Source organism: Nerophis lumbriciformis, linkage group LG20 (genome assembly GCF_033978685.3).
Source record: "Nerophis lumbriciformis linkage group LG20, RoL_Nlum_v2.1, whole genome shotgun sequence".
Taxonomy (NCBI): Eukaryota; Metazoa; Chordata; class Actinopteri; order Syngnathiformes; family Syngnathidae; genus Nerophis; species Nerophis lumbriciformis.
In genome coordinates, this window is record NC_084567.2 from 40726400 (window position 1) to 40746462 (window position 20063).

General features: G+C 41.2%; 1 protein-coding gene across 1 annotated transcript in view; it reads right to left on the minus strand.

The window, feature by feature from the left end:
• Positions 1 to 1215: 1215 nt before the first annotated feature.
• Positions 1216 to 20063, minus strand: part of LOC133619719 (ras-GEF domain-containing family member 1B-B-like) — a 41949-nt gene continuing 23101 nt past the window's right edge. Inside the window, exons 6-12 of the mRNA XM_072915388.1 lie at positions 19767 to 19829; positions 16620 to 16703; positions 16406 to 16508; positions 10643 to 10722; positions 10359 to 10547; positions 1405 to 1528; positions 1216 to 1322 (exon numbers count right to left, since the gene is read on the minus strand). Coding sequence (XP_072771489.1) covers positions 1216 to 1322; positions 1405 to 1528; positions 10359 to 10547; positions 10643 to 10722; positions 16406 to 16508; positions 16620 to 16703; positions 19767 to 19829 — 750 coding nt within the window. The remainder of the gene's footprint in view (positions 1323 to 1404; positions 1529 to 10358; positions 10548 to 10642; positions 10723 to 16405; positions 16509 to 16619; positions 16704 to 19766; positions 19830 to 20063) is intronic.

Here is a 20063-nt window from a genome sequence, read left to right on the forward strand (position 1 = left end):
CGCTGCGCGTGACGCCGGCCGCGGCGAAGGCGGACGAGGCGGGGTGTCGGTGCGGTGGGCGCGGTGGTGACCCTGGACGTGCGTCGGGCCCTTCTCGCGGATCGCCTCAGCTACGGCTCCCGGTGGGGCCCTCTCGGGGGAAGGGGCCTCGGTCCCGGACCCCGGCGAGGCGTCGGGGGCCTTCTCCGCTCCGTAAAAGTGTCCATCTCTTTTCTTTTTTTTTCTTCTGTTGTGGCATATGCTGCAGGTGCCTGCTCGTTTTTCGTATGTGGGTAACAACATTTAACTATGTATATATATTTACCAATTGGTTTAACTGCCACCCGCCTGAATCTATTTAAAATCTAATTTTTTTTTATTTCAACCGCCCGACCCGACCCGCGGATAAAATCTAATTTTTTTAAATTTCATCCGCCCGATCCGCGGTTGTGCCCGCAAACCGCGCATCTCTAATATATATATATATATATATATATATATATATATATATATATATATATATGTAGATATCTACATCCTGAAAATATGCAAACAAAACTGTGTTTAGATAATTGATACTTCAAACTTGCATAAATAAACATTAAGGAATATAACATAACTTGGCTTCTGAGAGCTTCAAAATGTAATGAATAAAATGCTAAAGTTGTTGATAAACAAGCAATTATTTTAATAATTAAATATGGTCATTTTAAATGAATTATTATGATCATTTAAAATCAATTATTTGAAATATGTTTATTTTAGTGTATAATTCTATGGCTGGATGTAATAAGGAGTCACGAAAAAATACAAATAAAAATACAATACATTTTGATGTTTTTAGCAAAATATAGTAAAAATGCATGTAGTTTTTTTAATTTTTTTTTTATTAATAAATATATTTATTTTTAGGTAAAATAAACATAATAATACAATGTATCTCTAGTCTGGATGATTTAGTTCTTGTCACCCTGTTGTCCTCCCGTCACGAAAAAAAGGCTGTCCTCACTCAGGTCCGCATGGAGCTGGAGGGGGCGTGGCCTCCAGCTCCGGCTGAAAATCGGGATAATATTTGTCCCGGGAGTTTTTCGGGTGAGGCGCTGAATTTCGGGAGTCTCCCGGAAAATTCGGGAGGGTTGGCAAGTATGTTATAGATTGTTCTAATGAGCTACTCTAACGATGCAACAAAAAAAAGGATCTGCGTAGAAAGAAATAACATTTTATTATACAAATTATTTATCGATTTCGGTGAGTTTTAAAGAATCTTTTGAAGGCTCTTTTAAAAGATCGACGGTTGTCCTTTTCCACGTTGCCTTTGCTCTCATTAGAGGTCCGATGGAGCTCTGCAGAGACAAAACGAACACAATTTTAATTCATTGAGATCCAACATAAAATAAGATGTTAGCGGGCAGCAGGTTGACTTACCTTTTTCGGTGAAGACTGGTGTTGTGATGATGTAATGGAGGACGATGTCATCTCTGCTGAATGGACAGACGGACTGACGCCACAGCACGAAGTCACCGACCGGCTTTGCAATTTCCCAAAGTTTCTAGAAAGAGTGAAACACTTAGCAAGAGTAAAATCAAAGTATATATATATATATATATACAGTCGTGGTCAAAAGTGTACATACACTTGTAAAGAACATCATGTCATGGCTGTCTTGACTTCACAATCATTTCTACAACTCTTATTTTTTTTTTGAGAGAGTGACAATCTACCTTAAAGATCCCAAAAATCCCGAAAAAAGGACCATCTTCTCTAAATGTCCCAAAACCCCCCAAAAAGGACCATCTTCCCCTTACATATCCTAAAGTACCCCAAGTAGGATCATGTTCCCAAAGGTCCCGAAACCCCGAAATAGGACCATGTGCCCCAAAAAGTCCCAAAGTACCCCGAATAGGACCATAATATCCTAGAAGTCCCAAAAGACCCCAAATAGGATCATATTCTCTTAAAAGTCTCAAAGTAACCCAAGTAGGAATCTTTAAAACCTCTAAAGACTTAGTGGCCACATGTGTGGACAGCACCTTTTCGATCTTATTTCCAAAATTGTGTACACTACTGAATTGGGGTCTTATGGCCACTTATGTGGACACTTATACTGCCATCTGGTGGTGTCAGAAGAGTATAACATACAATGGAATTTGGGAAAAAAAAGTGTAAAAATAAGAATTAGCATGTCACTAAACATGAAGTACACGTTTGTGTACTTATGGACTAAGTACAGTAGCAAAAGATGATTCTTAGTTTTTATTCTAATTAGGGTCCAATAAGCCCAAATAGCAAAGAGAAATACAAAAACGCATGTAAACAAACAGCTTGGGCCTTAAGAGGTTAAAGGTCCCAAAACTCACCAAAAGGGACCATCTTCCCCCTAACTGTCCCAAAATACCACAAATATCAAATCCCAACCACCCTAAAGGATAATCTTCCCCTTAAAGATCCCAAAGTACCCCAAGTAGGGCTATGTTCCCAAAGGTCCTAAAAACCCCAAATCTGACCCTGGGCCCCAAAAGGACCCCAAATAGGACCATATTCTCCTACAGGTCCCAAAAGAACTCTCATAGGACCATATTCAATTAAAGGTTCCACAGTAATCCAAATAGGAAAATCTACCTTAAAGATCCCAAAAATCCCGAAAAAAGGACCATCTTCTCTAAATGTCCCAAAACCCCCCAAAAAGGACCATCTTCCCCTTACATATCCTAAAGTACCCCAAGTAGGATGATGTTCCCAAAGGTCCCGAAACCCCGAAATGGGACCGTGTGCCCCAAAAAGTCCCAACGTACCCCGAATAGGACCATAATATCCTACAAGTCCCAAAAGACCCCAAATAGGATCATATTCTCTTAAAAGTCTCAAAGTAACCCAAGTAGGAATCTTTAAAACCTCTAAAGACTTAGTGGCCACATGCGTGGACAGCACCTTTTAGATCCTATTTCCAAAATTGTGTACACTACTGAATTGGGGTCTTATGGCCACTTATGTGGACACTTATACTGCCATCTGGTGGTGTCAGAAGAGTATAACATACAATGGAATTTGGAAAAAAAAAAGTGTAAAAATAAGAATTAGCATGTCACTAAACATGAAGTACACGTTTGTGTACTTATGGACTAAGTACATCATAGCAAAAGATGATTCTTAGTTTTTATTTTAATTAGGGTCCAATATAGCAAAGAGAAATTAAAAAAAAGCCTGTAAACAAACAGCTTGGGCCTTAAGAGGCTAAAGGTTCCAAAACTCACCAAAAGGGACCATCTTCCCCCTAACTGTCCCAAAATTCCACAAATATCAAATCCCAACCACCCTAAAGGATAATCTTCCCCTTAAAGATCCCAAAGTACCCCAAGTAGGGCTATGTTCCCAATGGTCCTAAAACACCCAAATCTGACCCTTGGCCCCAAAAGGACCCCAAATAGGACCATATTCTCCTACAGGTCCCAAAGGAACCCTCATAGGACCATATTCAATTAAAGGTTCCAAAGTAATCCAAGTAGGACAATCTACCTTAAAGATCCCAAAAATTCCGAAAAAAGGACCATCTTCTCTAAATGTCCCAAAACCCCCCAAAAAGGACCATCTTCCCCTTACATATCCTAAAGTACACCAAGTAGGATCATGTTCCCAAAAGTCCCGAAACCCCGAAATAGGACCATGTGCCCCAAAAAGTCCCAAAGTACCCCGAATAGGACCATAATATCCTAGAAATCCCAAAAGACCCCAAATAGGATCATATTCTCTTAAAAGTCTCAAAGTAACCCAAGTAGGAATCTTTAAAACCTTAAAAGGCTTAGTGGCCACATGCGTGGACAGCACCTTTTAGCTCTTATTTCCAAAATGGTGTACACTACTGAATTGGGGTCTTATGGCCACTTATGTGGACACTTATACTGCCATCTGGTGGTGTCAGAAGAGCATAACATACAATGGAATTTGGAAAAAAAACAAACTGTAAAAATAAGAATTAGCATGTCACTAAACATGAAGTACACGTTTGTGTACTTATGGACTAAGTACATCATAGCAAAAGATGATTCTTAGTTTTTATTTTAATTAGGGTCCAATATAGCAAAGAGAAATAAAAAAAAGTATGTAAACAAACAGCTTGGGCCTTAAGAGGCTAAAGGTCTCAAAACTCACCAAAAGGGACCATCTTCCCCCTAACTGTCCCAAAATACCACAAATATCAAATCCCAACAACCCTAAAAGATAATCTTCCCCTTAAAGATCCCAAAGTACCCCAAGTAGGGCTATGTTCCCAAAGGTCCTAAAAACCCCAAATCTGACCCTGGGCCCCAAAAGGACCCCAAATAGGACCATATTCTCCTACAGGTCCCAAAAGAACCCTCATAGGACCATATTCAATTAAAGGTTCCAAAGTAATCCAAGTAGGACAATCTACCTTAAAGATCCCAAAAATCCCGAAAAAAGGACCATCTTCTCTAAATGTCCCAAAACCCCCCAAAAAGGACCATCTTCCCCTTACATATCCTAAAGTACCCCAAGTAGGATGATGTTCCCAAAGGTCCCGAAACCCCGAAATGGGACCGTGTGCCCCAAAAAGTCCCAACGTACCCCGAATAGGACCATAATATCCTACAAGTCCCAAAAGACCCCAAATAGGATCATATTCTCTTAAAAGTCTCAAAGTAACCCAAGTAGGAATCTTTAAAACCTCTAAAGACTTAGTGGCCACATGCGTGGACAGCACCTTTTAGATCCTATTTCCAAAATTGTGTACACTACTGAATTGGGGTCTTATGGCCACTTATGTGGACACTTATACTGCCATCTGGTGGTGTCAGAAGAGTATAACATACAATGGAATTTGGAAAAAAAAAAGTGTAAAAATAAGAATTAGCATGTCACTAAACATGAAGTACACGTTTGTGTACTTATGGACTAAGTACATCATAGCAAAAGATGATTCTTAGTTTTTATTTTAATTAGGGTCCAATATAGCAAAGAGAAATTAAAAAAAAGCATGTAAACAAACAGCTTGGGCCTTAAGAGGCTAAAGGTCTCAAAACTCACCAAAAGGGACCATCTTCCCTCTAACTGTCCCAAAATACCACAAATATCAAATCCCAACAACCCTAAAGGATAATCTTGCCCTTAAAGATCCCAAAGTACCCCAAGTAGGGCTATGTTCTCAAAGGTCCTAAAAACCCCAAATCTGACCCTGGGCCCCAAAAGGACCATATTCTTCTACAGGTCCCAAAAGAACCCTCATAGGACCATATTCAATAAAGGTTCCAAAGTAATCCAGGTAGCACAATCTACCTTAAAGATCCCAAAAATCCCGAAAAAAGGACCATCTTCTCTAAATGTCCCAAAACCCCCCAAAAAGGACCATCTCCCCCTTACATATCCTAAAGTACCCCAAGTAGGATCATGTTCCCAAAGGTCCCGAAACGAGACCATGTGCCCCAAAAAGTCCCAAAGTACCCCGAATAGGACCATAATATCCTAGAAGTCCCAAAAGACCCCAAATAGGATCATATTCTCTTAAAAGTCTCAAAGTAACCCAAGTAGGAATCTTTAAAACCTCTAAAGGCTTAGTGGCCACATGTGTGGACAGCACCTTTTTGATCTTATTTCCAAAATTGTGTACACTACTGAATTGGGGTCTTATGGCCACTTATGTGGACACTTATACTGCCATCTGGTGGTGTCAGAAGAGTATAACATACAATGGAATTTAGAAAAAGAAAGTGTAAAAATAAGGATTAGCATGTCACTAAATATGAAGTACACGTTTGTGTACTTATGGACTAAGTACATCATATCAAAAGATGATTTTTAGTTTTTATTCTAATTAGGGTCCAATAAGCCCAAATAGCAAAGAGAAATAAAAAAAAGCATGTAAACAAACAGCTTGGGCCTTAAGAGGTTAATTGTGTGGACAATGCTGAAGAAACAAGTCAGAAAACCAACACATTTAGCTGAACTGCACCAATTTTGTCAAGAGGAGTGGTCAAAAATTCAAGCAGAAGCTTGTGGATGGCTACCAAAAGCGCCTTATTGCAGGTAAACTTGCCAAGGGACATGTAACTGTCATGATCTGTGGTCTGGATCATGTTTTGGACTCCCTTAGTTCCTGGTTGTGCACCTCCTGAGTTTGTTTACTCACAATGGTTACGTATTATTTTCACCTGCCTGTTATTCGGGAAGCTCACCTGTTTCCAATCAGAGACAATATTTAAGCCTGCCTTTGCCGGTCACTCGTCCTGGCTTCTTTGTTTGCGTCACGCTACTGTTACGTGTCATGTCTTTTGATCATCTTTTGTTTGGCTATGTTCTGTTTCGTTTTTGGACTCCCCTAGTTTCTGTTTACGCTCCATTGTTTTTGTCACCATAGCAACCCATTAGTTTTCACCTGATTCATTTTGACTCACGCACCTGTTGCCAATCATGTCACTATTATTTAAGCCTGTCATTTTCTGTTGGTCGTCCTGGCGACATTACCTCTACTACCCATGCTACCTGATGATACCCTTAGTACTCATGCTTGTATTCCATACTTGTTTATTCACGCCACAGTTTAGTGCGTTTTAGTTCATGTTTCATGTCCTAAGTTTGTTTTTTTTGCCTCCGCCTTGTGCGCACCTTTTGTTTATTCTTTTGATAGAAATTAAACATGCCTTTACCTTCACGCCGTGTCCAGTCAAGTCGTTTTGCATCTTGGGAAAACAATCCACGCAGTAATTTCCGTCACCACAGTCCACGTTAGGGATGTCCCGATCCAGGTTTTTGCACTTCCGATCCGATACCGATATTGTTTTTCCGATCCGATACCGACCGATACCGATACTGACCGATACTGGCCTATCCGAGCATGTATTAAAGTTTAGAGTTATTTAGCCTACTTAGTTGTCAGAATCATGTTGAAAAGGGTTTTAGTACTCTTGATAACAACTAGCCAGCTGAATTAGGGGAGTTTGAATAATACACAATGGTTGGTAACAAGAAACTGACCTGTTTATTCAAGGATAAACACAAAATAGACAAAATTATACATGACAAACAGAAATGGCATCATTGAACTAGGGCTGGGCGATATGGCCTTTTTTTAATATTGCGATATTTTAAGGCCATATTGCGATACACGATATATATCTCGATATTTTGCCTTAGCCTTGAATGAACACTTGATGCATATAATCACAGCAGTATGATGATTCTATGTGTTTTGATTGATTGATTGAGACTTTTATTAGTAGGTTGCACAGTGAAGTACATATTCCGTACAATTGACCACTAAATGGTAACACCCGAATAAGTTTTTCAACTTGTTTAAGTCGGGGTCCACTTAAATTGATTCATGATACAGATATATACTATCAGATATATACTATCATCATAATACAGTCATCACACAAGATAATCACATTGAATTATTTACATTATTTATAATCCAGGGTGTGGAGGGGGGCGCCGGATGTAAGTGTCAAAAAGACAGCCAAAAGAGTTTGATATGAGAATAAATCTAAAGTTAAAATATAGGGTAGAAATGCACCCATTTGCAGGAAATGTAGTCTTGATTTTCAAAATGTTCTTTCAAGGCTTGCATGTCTACATTAAAACATTCTTCTTCATACTGCATTAATATATGCTACTTTTAAACTTTCATGCAGAGAAGGAAATCACAACTAAAAAAAATCACTAATTTTTTCATACGGTGTTGATGTGGAAATTTTTGCCTCTGCATTTTGATGGTGTGGGCGTGTGGCACCGAATGGAGATAAGCGTCTCGACAGACGTCACAATATTTGAACAATGATGACGACAACGGTTTTCTCTGTCGTGTTCGTGTGTCGAAAATTGTTATGCGCTTATTTTTTTATTAGATTTTGTGCGTGGCATAGATTTGCTGTGCGCAGAGGACGCTTAAACAGTGCGCAATTGCACAGGCGAGCACCTTAGAGGGAGTGTTGCTCGCACGGCTGCGCTAGCATCACAGCTAGCGTTAGCCATGCTGCTACCTCTATGCTCGGGGAGGACGTATACGTATGTGACGTATGACGTGACAGTATGTGACGTGTGTAAGAAGGTGCACTTGCTGTCTGTGAGAGGGAGACACAGGAAAGAGTGAGAAGAGCCTGCCGTGTAATACCAGCAGCTAAAAGCAACTGCGTGAGAATCCACAGACCTGTGGATGTGTTGAAGGTGTGCTGGAAAATGCGGAACGGAAATTAGGGAGCAGCAGAAAAGTGGAATGTATTATTTAAATCGGTGCGTTGGAAAACACGGACCAGAGTTTTTTTTTAAACTGGATCTGGATCGGCATTTTCCCATGCCTTGCCAATACGCAATTTTTGGCAAATATCGGCAGCCGATCCGATCCAAATATCGGATCGGGACATCCCTAGTCCACGTCATGACATTACGTAAGTTTTGCTTGTCTTTTAGCCCCTGCTAGTGATCTCTAGTCTGTGCTAAGTAGTAGCCTTAGCTCCAGGTGCGATCGGCACCTTGTTCCGTTGGTTAGTTTTCTGCTTTGTACCTCTTTGAGTGTTAATTTACGATGAAATCATGTTCCTACCTGCACGTCCTGTCCGGAGTCGTCCGTTTGCATCCTGGGAGAACAAACCTCGCAGAAAGCTGCAACCCCATCGTAACAGTAAGCAAATATTAACATTGCTGTATGTATACTTTTGACCCAGCACATTTTCAGTAGACCCATAATAAACTCATAAAAGAAGCAAACTTCATGAATGTTTTCTTGTGACCAACAAGTATGTGCTCCAATCACTACATCACAAAAAAATAAGAGTTGTAGACATGATTGTAAACTAAAGACAGCCATGACATGATGTTCTTTACAAGTGTATGTACCAGTGACGTGCAGTCACTAGAGGCAGGTGAGGCTCTCCGCCTCACCTGCCATCATGGAAAGAAAAAAAAAGTAAAAAGAAAAAAAAAAAATTAAATTGTTAAATGTATCCAGTGATTATACTATAAAGTTATTTTCCATTTAACTTCACCAGTTTTAGATTATTTTTATTCAAAATCGCTGAATTTTCACATTTGCCGTTCAAATACTGAGAAGAGACGGTGCGGTGAACAGCAGCCAGTTGAGGCACGTCACTCAGTGCCTCAACATGGACGGACTCAGCTAACTGCTGGCCTGCTGTGCAGTGAGACCGTATTGCTATATGAATTATATTATACATTTCCATAGTTTAGTTAGCTGAGGTATATAATGTACAGTGTATTTTGTCAACAACTGTATGTGTGTAACGTATTTCTTGTGCTGAGCGATCATAAAACTGCTGCAAAAGACGCACTGGCTGAGGCTCGCCTCCTGCACCCCCGCCGTAGAATTGTTATATCAACTAAAGCCCACACTTAAACTTTCCACGCGCAAGATTGAATCTATTTAAAAAAATTATTTCATAAGAAGCCAAAAAGTGCAAAAACAATAATGTTGGTGTTGGAGGAGTTGTGAATGACTGCAGGGACACAACATTAGATACACCTGCAGTCTGCAGGTGTACCTAATTCACAACTCCTCCAACACAAACATTGTTTTTGCACTTTTTGGTTTCTTATTAAATAACTTTTGTAACCTATTTTCATGGGCTTTCCTCTTTGTGATGTTAAGTTCCTGTTATGCGCTGTTATACAGTATATGCCTTGAGCTCTTATTTTGAAGGCGCTAAGAGCGGAAGTGACGACACGTTGCGGAGGTTTTTGAAAGAAGGTAAATAAAGTGGTCCTCGTGTAAACTGGAGCCTCCGTGTTTGTTATTTTGTAGTTTCATACAGTATAGGCGACATTTATAAACCCTCGGTTACACTTTTTTAAATAGATTCTATCTTGCACGTGGAAAGTTGAAGTGAGGGCTTTAGTTGTGGATTTCATTTCGAAGTAAAAGTAAGACCATAATAACGTTTTTTTTTTATTAAATGTGCTTTTTTGTGTGCTACAGTTTGTATGTGTAAAGTTAAAGTTAAGTTAAAGTAGCAATGATTGTCACACACACACACTAGGTGTGGTGAAATTTGTCCTCTGCATTTGACCCATCCCCTTGTTCACCCCCTGGAAGATGAGGGGAGCAGTGGGCAGCAGCGGCGCCGCGCCCGAGAATAATTTTTGGTGATTTAACCCCCAATTCCAAGCCTTGATGCTGAGTGCCAAGCAGGGAAGAATGCTGGTATGAGCTTTTAAACATAACCCGTTAACTGCTGCCAATCAAATGGTGAATAAGATACTCTTTAGGGTTCATATGTTTGTAAATCTGACTGTGATGAAGTCAGTGCCTCACCAGCCATCAACCTCACCGCACGTCACTGGTATGTACACTTTTGACCACCACTGTACATGCACGCTATTTATCCACGTGTGCGCGTCTCTAATTGTGGACCAACCTCAATGTGTTGGTTATTACGACGCCTGTTGGCAAAGTCTACATCCAAAAGGAGGAAGTCTTCAATGAGAAGACTGAAGAAAGGTATGAACATGTTGTCAAGGAAGCTGTCTGCATGGTTGGACTCCTCAGCAGCGTCACACAGCACGCTGCGGTACTTCTCAAAGTTGTTGGACGGGTCCATCTGGTGCTGGAAGAGAGCAGACACAGGTGGTTAGACCAGCAAGCAGACTGTAAGGCACTGGTAGAGACATATAGTACTTGCTGATGTGGTTTTTCCCTCACCTCTAGGAGTTGAAACTTTTTAATGTAGACTTTATTGCAGTTATTTTTCATCTTGGAAACACAGTTCATGTTCATTCCAGCTGAAAGACAGAATCACAGATTTAGTGCAGGCCCATATTATCCTCGCCTAACATAACCAGAGATCATGATCATAATTAAAGGCCTACTGAAATGCCGTGGAACTGTGGACCAGCTCTATACTCTGGGCAGGGTCCTTGAGGGTGCATGGGAGTTTGCCCAACCAGTCTACATGTGTTTTGTGGACTTGGAGAAGGCATTCGACCGTGTCCCTCGGGAAGTCCTGTGGGGAGTGCTCAGAGAGTACGGGGTATCGGACTGTCTTATTGTGGCAGTTCGCTCCCTGTATGATCAGTGCCAGAGCTTGGTCCGCATTGCCGGCAGTAAGTCGGACACGTTTCCAGTGAGGGTTGGACTCCGCCAAGGCTGCCCTTTGTCACCCATTCTGTTCATAACTTTTATGGACAGAATTTCTAGGCGCAGTCAGGGCGTTGAGGGGATCTGGTTTGGTGGCTGCAGGATTAGGTCTCTGCTATTTGCAGATGATGTGGTCCTGATGGCTTCCTCCGGCCAAGATCTTCAGCTCTCACTGGATCGGTTCGCAGCCGAGTGTGAAGCGACTGGGATGGGAATCAGCACCTCCAAGTCCGAGTCCATGGTTCTCTCCCGGAAAAGGGTGGAGTGCCATCTCCGGGTTGGGGAGGAGATCTTACCCCAAGTGGAGGAGTTCAAGTACCTCGGAGTCTTGTTCACGAGTGGGGGAAGAGTGGATCGTGAGATCGACAGGCGGATCGGTGCGGCGTCTTCAGTAATGCGGACGCTGTATCGATCCGTTGTGGTGAAGAAGGAGCTGAGCCGGAAGGCAAAGCTCTCGATTTACCGGTCGATCTACGTTCCCATCCTCACCTATGGTCATGAGCTTTGGGTCATGACCGAAAGGACAAGATCACGGGTACAAGCGGCCGAAATGAGTTTCCTCCGCCGAGTGGCGGGTCTCTCCCTTAGAGATAGGGTGAGAAGCTCTGTCATTCGGGGGGAGCTCAAAGTAAAGCCGCTGCTCCTCCACATCGAGAGGAGCCAGATGAGGTGGTTCGGGCATCTGGTCAGGATGCCACCCGAACGCCTCCCTAGGAAGGTGTTTCGGGCACGTCCGATCGGTAGGAGGCCACGGGGAAGACCCAGGACACGCTGGGAAGACTATCTCTCTCGGCTGGCCTGGGAACGCCTCGGGATCCCCCGGGAGGAGCTGGACGAAGTGGCTGGGGAGAGGGAAGTCTGGGCTTCCCTGATTAAGCTGCTGCCCCCGCGACCCGACCTCGGATAAGCGGAAGAAGATGGATGGATGGATGGATGGATAAAAAAGCCTTGCCTGTACCGGAAGTAGCAGACGAGTAGCGTGACGTCACAGGTTGTGGAGCTCCTCACATCTGCACATTGTTTACAATCATGGCCACCAGCAGCGAGAGCGATTCGGACCGAGAAAGCGACGATTTCCCCGTTAATTTGAGCGAGGATGAAAGATTCGTGGATGAGGAAAGTGAGGAAAGTGAGAGTGAAGGACTAGAGGGCAGTGGGAGTGATTCAGATAGGGAAGATGCTGTGAGAGGCGGGTGGGACCTGATATTCAGCTGGGAATGACTAAAACAGTAAATAAACACAAGACATCTATATACTCTATTAGCCACAACACAACCAGGCTTATATTTAATATGCCACAAATTAATCCCGCATAACAAACAACCAATACAACTCAGACACCTGCACAACACACTCAATCCCACAGCCCAAAGTACCGTTCACCTCCCCAAAGTTCATACAGCACATATATTTCCCCAAAGTCCCCAAAGTTACGTACGTGACACGCACATAGCGGCACGCACGTACGGGCAAGCGATCAAATGTTTGGAAGCCGCAGCAGCATGCGTACTCACGGTACCGCGTCTGCGTATCCAACTCAAAGTCCTCTTGGTAAGAGTCTCTGTTGTCCCAGTTCTCCACAGGCCAATGGTAAAGCTTGACTGTCATCTAAACAATGAAACACCAGCTGTGTTATCCGGCACAACAGTCAGGGGGTGCATTCTACGGCGGGGGTGCGTTACACCTGCCGCAATACACCGCTTCCCACCTACAGCTTTCTTCTTTGCTGTCTACATTGTTCATTGAACAAATTGCAAAAGATTCACCAACACAGATGTCCAGAATACTGTGGAATTTTGCGATCAAACAGACAACTTAATAGCTGGCCACCATGCTGTCCCAAAATTGTCCTCTACAATCCGTGACGTCACGCGCTGACGTCATCATACCGAGACGTTTTCAGCAGGATATTTCGCGCGAAATTTAAAATTGCACTTTAGTAAGCTAACCCGGCCGTATTGGCATGTGTTGCAATGTTAAGATTTCATCATTGATGTATAAACTATCAGACTGCGTGGTCGGTAGTAGTGGGTTTCAGTAGGCCTTTAAAGATAAAAGTATTGTTTTTATTTACTTTCCCTAAATATCTAAAAGTATTCATATTCTCTTCATGTCATATTATGCTCCTTCCAGTGCTGTTGTTTTTAGGTTAGAGTTTTTATCCAATCAGAATTCAGCTAGCTTATGTTGCCATGCTGTACCAAATCTGCCTTCAGAATCAACAATGTGTGTGCACTGTAAGTGAACGGGCACATACAGTTGATAGATAATTGCCATAGCCAATCAGATCACAAGTTGTTGTCAGTAAGGCCTTCTAGCTGGCCTCACTCTGTGATTGGATACTCACTTGGGAGTCCCAAGTGAGTCGTCCATTGCATCCGGGAGACCGGATGCAATGGACGTCGAGTGGGTCTGACATAATATTGTAAAAGTCCAGTCCATAGTGGATCTAACATAATAGTGTGAGTCCAGTTCATAGTGGATCTAACATAATAGTGATAGTCCAGTCCATAGTGGATCTAACATAATAGTGTGAGTCCAGTCCATAGTGGATCTAACATGTCGGAGGCAGATATTTACATATATCCATATTTAAGTGTTACTTCTTTATTTTCATAGTCATATTACAAAACAGCTAGTGTTCTTCCATTTGTTCTCTTTTGGTTGTCTGCAAGTACTGTGTGCCAACCTTGAAGCTTAGGAATGTAAGGAGGAATTCTATCTGCTTCCCGTCTCAGGCCGGCTCTAGATAAGGGGCACTATGGGCTTGTGTTAAGGTGAGAGAGATGAGGGCGGGGGGGGGGGGGGGGGGGGAGATAGGAGAAGAGAGTGTTTTTCCATTTTCTTTTCTTTCTGGTTATCCTCAAGTCCACTGTGAGTTACCTTGACTTTAGGAATGCAGGGAGTAGCTATAACTCCTTTTCTTATCTGTTCCTGTGTCCAGCTGAGGAGGACAATGGGCATGTGTTCGGTCTGGAGGGAGGGAGAACGAGGGTGGGGGCGAGAGACACACTATAGAAGAGAAGTTTTTCCGTATTTTAGGTTAGACCATTTTAGCTGCGCGAGTGAACGCTTCTGTACTGGATTGGTCTCACGTTTATTTCCAAGGCTTTGGAAATAAATTACAAAATACCTATTCTGTCTCTGGTGGTCCTTCTTACTCAACTTATGTGTCATCAAAAGAACTTGGGATTGACCAGCAACTTAAATTTCCTGGGAGGAACATCTGGTCCAAACGCAACAAACCTAATAGTGAGAGTCCAGTCCATAGTGGATCTAACATAATAGTGAGAGTCCAGTCCATAGTGGATCTAACATAATAGTGAGAGTCCAGTTTATAGTGGATCTAACATAATAGTGAGAGTCCAGTCCATAGTGGATCTAACATAATAGTGTGAGTCCAGTTCATAGTGGATCTAACATAATAGTGATAGTCCAGTCCATAGTGGATCTAACATAATAGTGTGAGTCCAGTCCATAGTGGATCTAACATGTCGGAGGCAGATATTTACATATATCCATATTTAAGTGTTACTTCTTTATTTTCATAGTCATATTACAAAACAGCTAGTGTTCTTCCATTTGTTCTCTTTTGGTTGTCTGCAAGTACTGTGTGCCAACCTTGAAGCTTAGGAATGTAAGGAGAAATTATCTGCTTCCCGTCTCAGGCCGGCTCTAGATAAGGGGCACAATGGGCTTGTGTTAAGGTGAGAGAGATGAGGGCGGGGGGGGGGGGGGGGGGGGGGGGGGATAGGAGAAGAGAGTGTTTTTCCATTTTCTTTTCTTTCTGGTTATCCTCAAGTCCACTGTGAGTTACCTTGACTTTAGGAATGCAGGGAGTAGCTATAACTCCTTTTCTTATCTGTTCCTGTGTCCAGCTGCGGAGGACAATGGGCATGTGTTCGGTCTGGAGGGAGGGAGAACGAGGGTGGGGGCGAGAGACACACTATAGAAGAGAAGTTTTTCCGTATTTTAGGTTAGACCATTTTAGCTGCGCGAGTGAACGCTTCTGTACTGGATTGGTCTCACGTTTATTTCCAAGGCTTTGGAAATAAATTACAAAATACCTATTCTGTCTCTGGTGGTCCTTCTTACTCAACTTATGTGTCATCAAAAGAACTTGGGATTGACCAGCAACTTAAATTTCCTGGGAGGAACATCTGGTCCAAACGCAACAAACCTAATAGTGAGAGTCCAGTCCATAGTGGATCTAACATAATAGTGAGAGTCCAGTCCATAGTGGATCTAACATAATAGTGAGAGTCCAGTTTATAGTGGATCTAACATAATAGTGAGAGTCCAGTCCATAGTGGATCTAACATAATAGTGTGAGTCCAGTTCATAGTGGATCTAACATAATAGTGATAGTCCAGTCCATAGTGGATCTAACATAATAGTGTGAGTCCAGTCCATAGTGGATCCAACATGTCGGAGGCAGATATTTACATATATCCATATTTAAGTGTTACTTCTTTATTTTCATAGTCATATTACAAAACAGCTAGTGTTCTTCCATTTGTTCTCTTTTGGTTGTCTGCAAGTACTGTGTGCCAACCTTGAAGCTTAGGAATGTAAGGAGAAATTATCTGCTTCCCGTCTCAGGCCGGCTCTAGATAAGGGGCACAATGGGCTTGTGTTAAGGTGAGAGAGATGAGGGCGGGGGGGGGGGGGGATAGGAGAAGAGAGTGTTTTTCCATTTTCTTTTCTTTCTGGTTATCCTCAAGTCCACTGTGAGTTACCTTGACTTTAGGAATGCAGGGAGTAGCTATAACTCCTTTTCTTATCTGTTCCTGTGTCCAGCTGCGGAGGACAATGGGCATGTGTTCGGTCTGGAGGGAGGGAGAACGAGGGTGGGGGCGAGAGACACACTATAGAAGAGAAGTTTTTCCGTATTTTAGGTTAGACCATTTTAGCTGCGCGAGTGAACGCTTCTGTACTGGATTGGTCTCACGTTTATTTCCAAGGCTTTGGAAATAAATGACAAAATACCTATTCTGTCTCTGGTGGTCCTTCTTACTCAACTTATGTGTCATCAAAAGAACTTGGGATTGACCAGCAACTTAAATTTCCTGAGAGGAACATCTGGTCCAAACGCAACAAACCTAATAGTGAGAGTCCAGTCCATAGTGGATCTAACATAATAGTGAGAGTCCAGTCCATAGTGGATCTAACATAATAGTGAGAGTCCAGTCCATAGTGGGTCTAACATAATTGTGAGAGTCCAGTCCATAGTGGGGCCAGCAGGAGACCATTCCGAGCAGAGATGGGTCAGCAGCACAGAGGTATTGGCATCTACATCAACAGAGTTGACGATAGAGAAATACTCACAAATGATAGCCATTAGGGAGTTAAAGTTGCCGATGTCCAAACACTGCTGAGCCACGTCCATGAAGAACTCTGCCACCTTCACTCGCTGTTTCTTCTTCATTGGCTGCAATGCAAGAACACCAGTGTGAGACTCCACGACAACATGCAGGAACTCTATGAAATGTTTGCACAATAACTCCGTGGAAACAGCTGTGACAGCAATGAGTGAACCTACCATAGAGATCTCAGTGGCCACAAGAGAACTTAGTGTGTGGAACCACTCCAGGTACGACTCAACACTGCGGCTCTGACCTTTAGCCTGAAAGCATGTTAGAGAGAGAGAAAAAAGGGTCAAGGGTCATGCATGTGTGACCTATAACAGCCACTATTATTGTCCTTGTCAGAGTCTGTAAGAACACACACGTCATCATCACAATATTCAACTCACTTTCTAATAGGGTTGTCTCAATACCAATATTGTATTTCGATACTTTTCTAAATAAAGGGGACCACAAAAAAATGGCATTCTTGTCTTTATTTTAACAAAACATCTTAGTGTACATGAAACATATGTTTATTATTGCAATTTAGTCCTTAAATAAAATAGTGAACATACTAGACAACTTGTCTTTTAGTAGTAAGTAAACAAACAAAGACTCCTAATTAGTCTATGCAGTAACATATTGTGTCATTTATACACCTATTATTTTGTACACATTATGAGGGACAAACTGTAAAAAATTATTATTAATCTACTTGTTCATTTACTGTTAATATCTGCTTATTTTGTCTTTCAACATGTTCTATCTACACTTCTGTTAAAATGTAATAATCACTTATTCTTCTGTTGTTTGATACTTTACATTCATTTTGGATGATACCACAAATGTAGGTATCGATCCGATACCAAGTAGTTACAGGATCATACATTGGTCATAATTTAAAGTCCTCATGTGTGCAGGGACGTATTTCCTGAGTTTATAAAAATAATATGAATTTTTTTTTAAACGAAAAACAATTTTGTGATGCTAAAAAAATATAGTAGTATCGACTAGATACGCTCCTGTACTTGGTATCATTACAGTGGATGTCAAGTGTAGATCCACCCATGGCGTTTGTTTACATTTTGATACCGGTGAGCTATTGTATCCTCCTACGGTGTGTAGTGAAGCATGTTTAGCTATTCCTCGTCCTGCAGTGATAATGATACTTATAAGAAACTTACTTTATTTGTCACCATGGAGGCGAGGATTTAGAAGTAGCTAAAATAAAAATTGGAAAACTATGGCATAAGAGGTGTTTCACAAGAGTGGTTAAGTAGTTATTTAAGTAATAGATCTCAATATGTGGAAATCAATAAGACTAAATCACAGCCAAGAAGAGTAACTTGTGGGGTTCCACAAGGCTCGGTATTGGGACCTAAGTTATTTATACTATATTTAAATGATATTTGTTCAGTATCTAATAAATTGAAATTTATTATGTTTGCAGATGATACAAATGTATATTGTTCAGGAGAAGACTTGAAGGAAGTGTTGAGGGTAATAGAGGTTGAGTTGATTCAGCTAAAAAAATGGTTTGATATCAATAAGTTATCATTAAATGATAAGAAAACTACATTTATGGTGTTTAGTGGTGCAAGAACAAATCGTGAAGTAAAACTAAAATTAAATCAAGTGGAAATTGATAGAGTATATGAAACTAAATTCTTGGGAATAATAATTGATCATAAATTATGTTGGAAACCGCATATTGAATATATAAAGGGAAAAATATCCAAATCCATTGCCATTCTTTATAAAGTAAAAAACATGCTGAATAAGAAATGTCTAAATATGTTATATTATTCTTTTATTTTTCCATATTTAACATATTGTGTTGAAGTTTGGGGAAATGTTTATAGGACAAACATAGACCCAATAATTAAACTTCAAAAAAGGGTAATTAGAATAATACACAAAGCGTGCTACTATGAACATACCAATCCATTATTTATAAGTTCTAATGTGTTAAAATTTTCAGATATTGTGTTTTTAAAAACAATGGAAATTATGTTTCGAGTAAAGAACAACAGCCTTCCAGCTTGTATTCTTAGCTTATTTCAATTAAGAGGAGAAACCCATAATTTACGGGGGGTATTGATTTTTGAAATAGGTAAAGCAAGAACGAATATTAAATACAAATGTATTTCAGTTTTAGGAGTTAAATGGTGGAATAAGCTCAGTGATGAGTTGAAGACATGTACTTCTTTGTTAAGGTTTAAGAAAACATTGAAAGGTGAGATAATTGAAAATTATAAAATATAGTAACAATTACTTTCATCCCATTGATTATTATTTTTTTTTTTAACATTGATGATCCAGGTAATCTTATTTTCAGTGAAGGTATAGGATAGGCAAATATAAGCTTTGGCTTCAGCCTATTCCTTTTTCGGTCATGCTTTTTCTTTTCTTTTCTTTTCCTTTTGTGTGTAAATGTGTATGATTGTTATACTGTATATGTATAGTCTGTACTTTTAAACTGGTCACACAAAATGGTTAATGGTTGATTATATGACCGAAATAAACTTATTTCATTCATTCATTCAAAGTACTGCTGATTACGGATGGACATTAGCCGCTAACTTGCTAGCCATGTTTTAAAGCACCTCTTCCTGAGGGTGTTTCAGTGTTATAACTTCACCTTTATCTTTACTTTTTAAGCCAAAATGCGTCCGTTCTCCCTTTTCTGTCTACACAATGTGTGTGCTTGTAAGTACTCTGTGTGTGTGCGCTGCCGAACATGCTCCTCTGCTTGTAAAAGCAGCAATGTCACGACATGACAACGCACCATCATGCCTGTAAAAAAATAATATGGCGAAACGGTATTTTTCAAACAGAGTATAGTACTGTTTTTGATCATTAGTACCGCCATACTATACTAGTACCGCTTACTTTCTAAGTAGGCTAGGTCATATGTTACCGTCAGAACAATCTTCTGGTGCAATAAATACATATGGAGATCTTGTTAGTGAAATGTGGACGCTATAGGTCCTTTAACCCAGGTGACCACGATAATACTGTAAATAACAACTACTGCACTTCGCTGTTTTTAGTTTGTGAGGGAAAGTATTGCAACCACCAACATTTCAATGTGAACATCATCCCATGCTGAGTCAGTTCAAATCTCGGTGTATTTTTGTTTCGGATGGAGGACTTAGACCGGAGCCCGCCTTTTTGTAATGACTGCTTTAGGAAGGCAGGGTGTCCCAGGCCACCACCGGTTGTTGCTGTTGAGAATAACACACGTTAAGTCAAGATGATTGAAGTCACGCGTGGTTGTAATGTCGTGTTAAGTGCGGACGCACAGAGACGTAATACGTAACAGTCACTGCAACACCTACCATAGGTATCTTCCTGGCGAATGACTGGAGGAATTCCTCAGGTCCAATAAAACTCATCTTGTCCTATGAGGGGAAGAACAAAATAAAAGAATTAACCAACTGCATGAGGCAATTCCTGAAGGGATTGCGTGTGAATGCTCCAATGCTGAAGTTGAACTGAAATGCTGACAGAATGTAGTATGACTGTAAGAATTATGGATGTCCCGATCCAGATTTTTGCACTTCCGATCCGATACCGATATTGTTTTTGCATTTCCGATCCGATACCGATACTGACCGATACTGGCCTATCCGAGC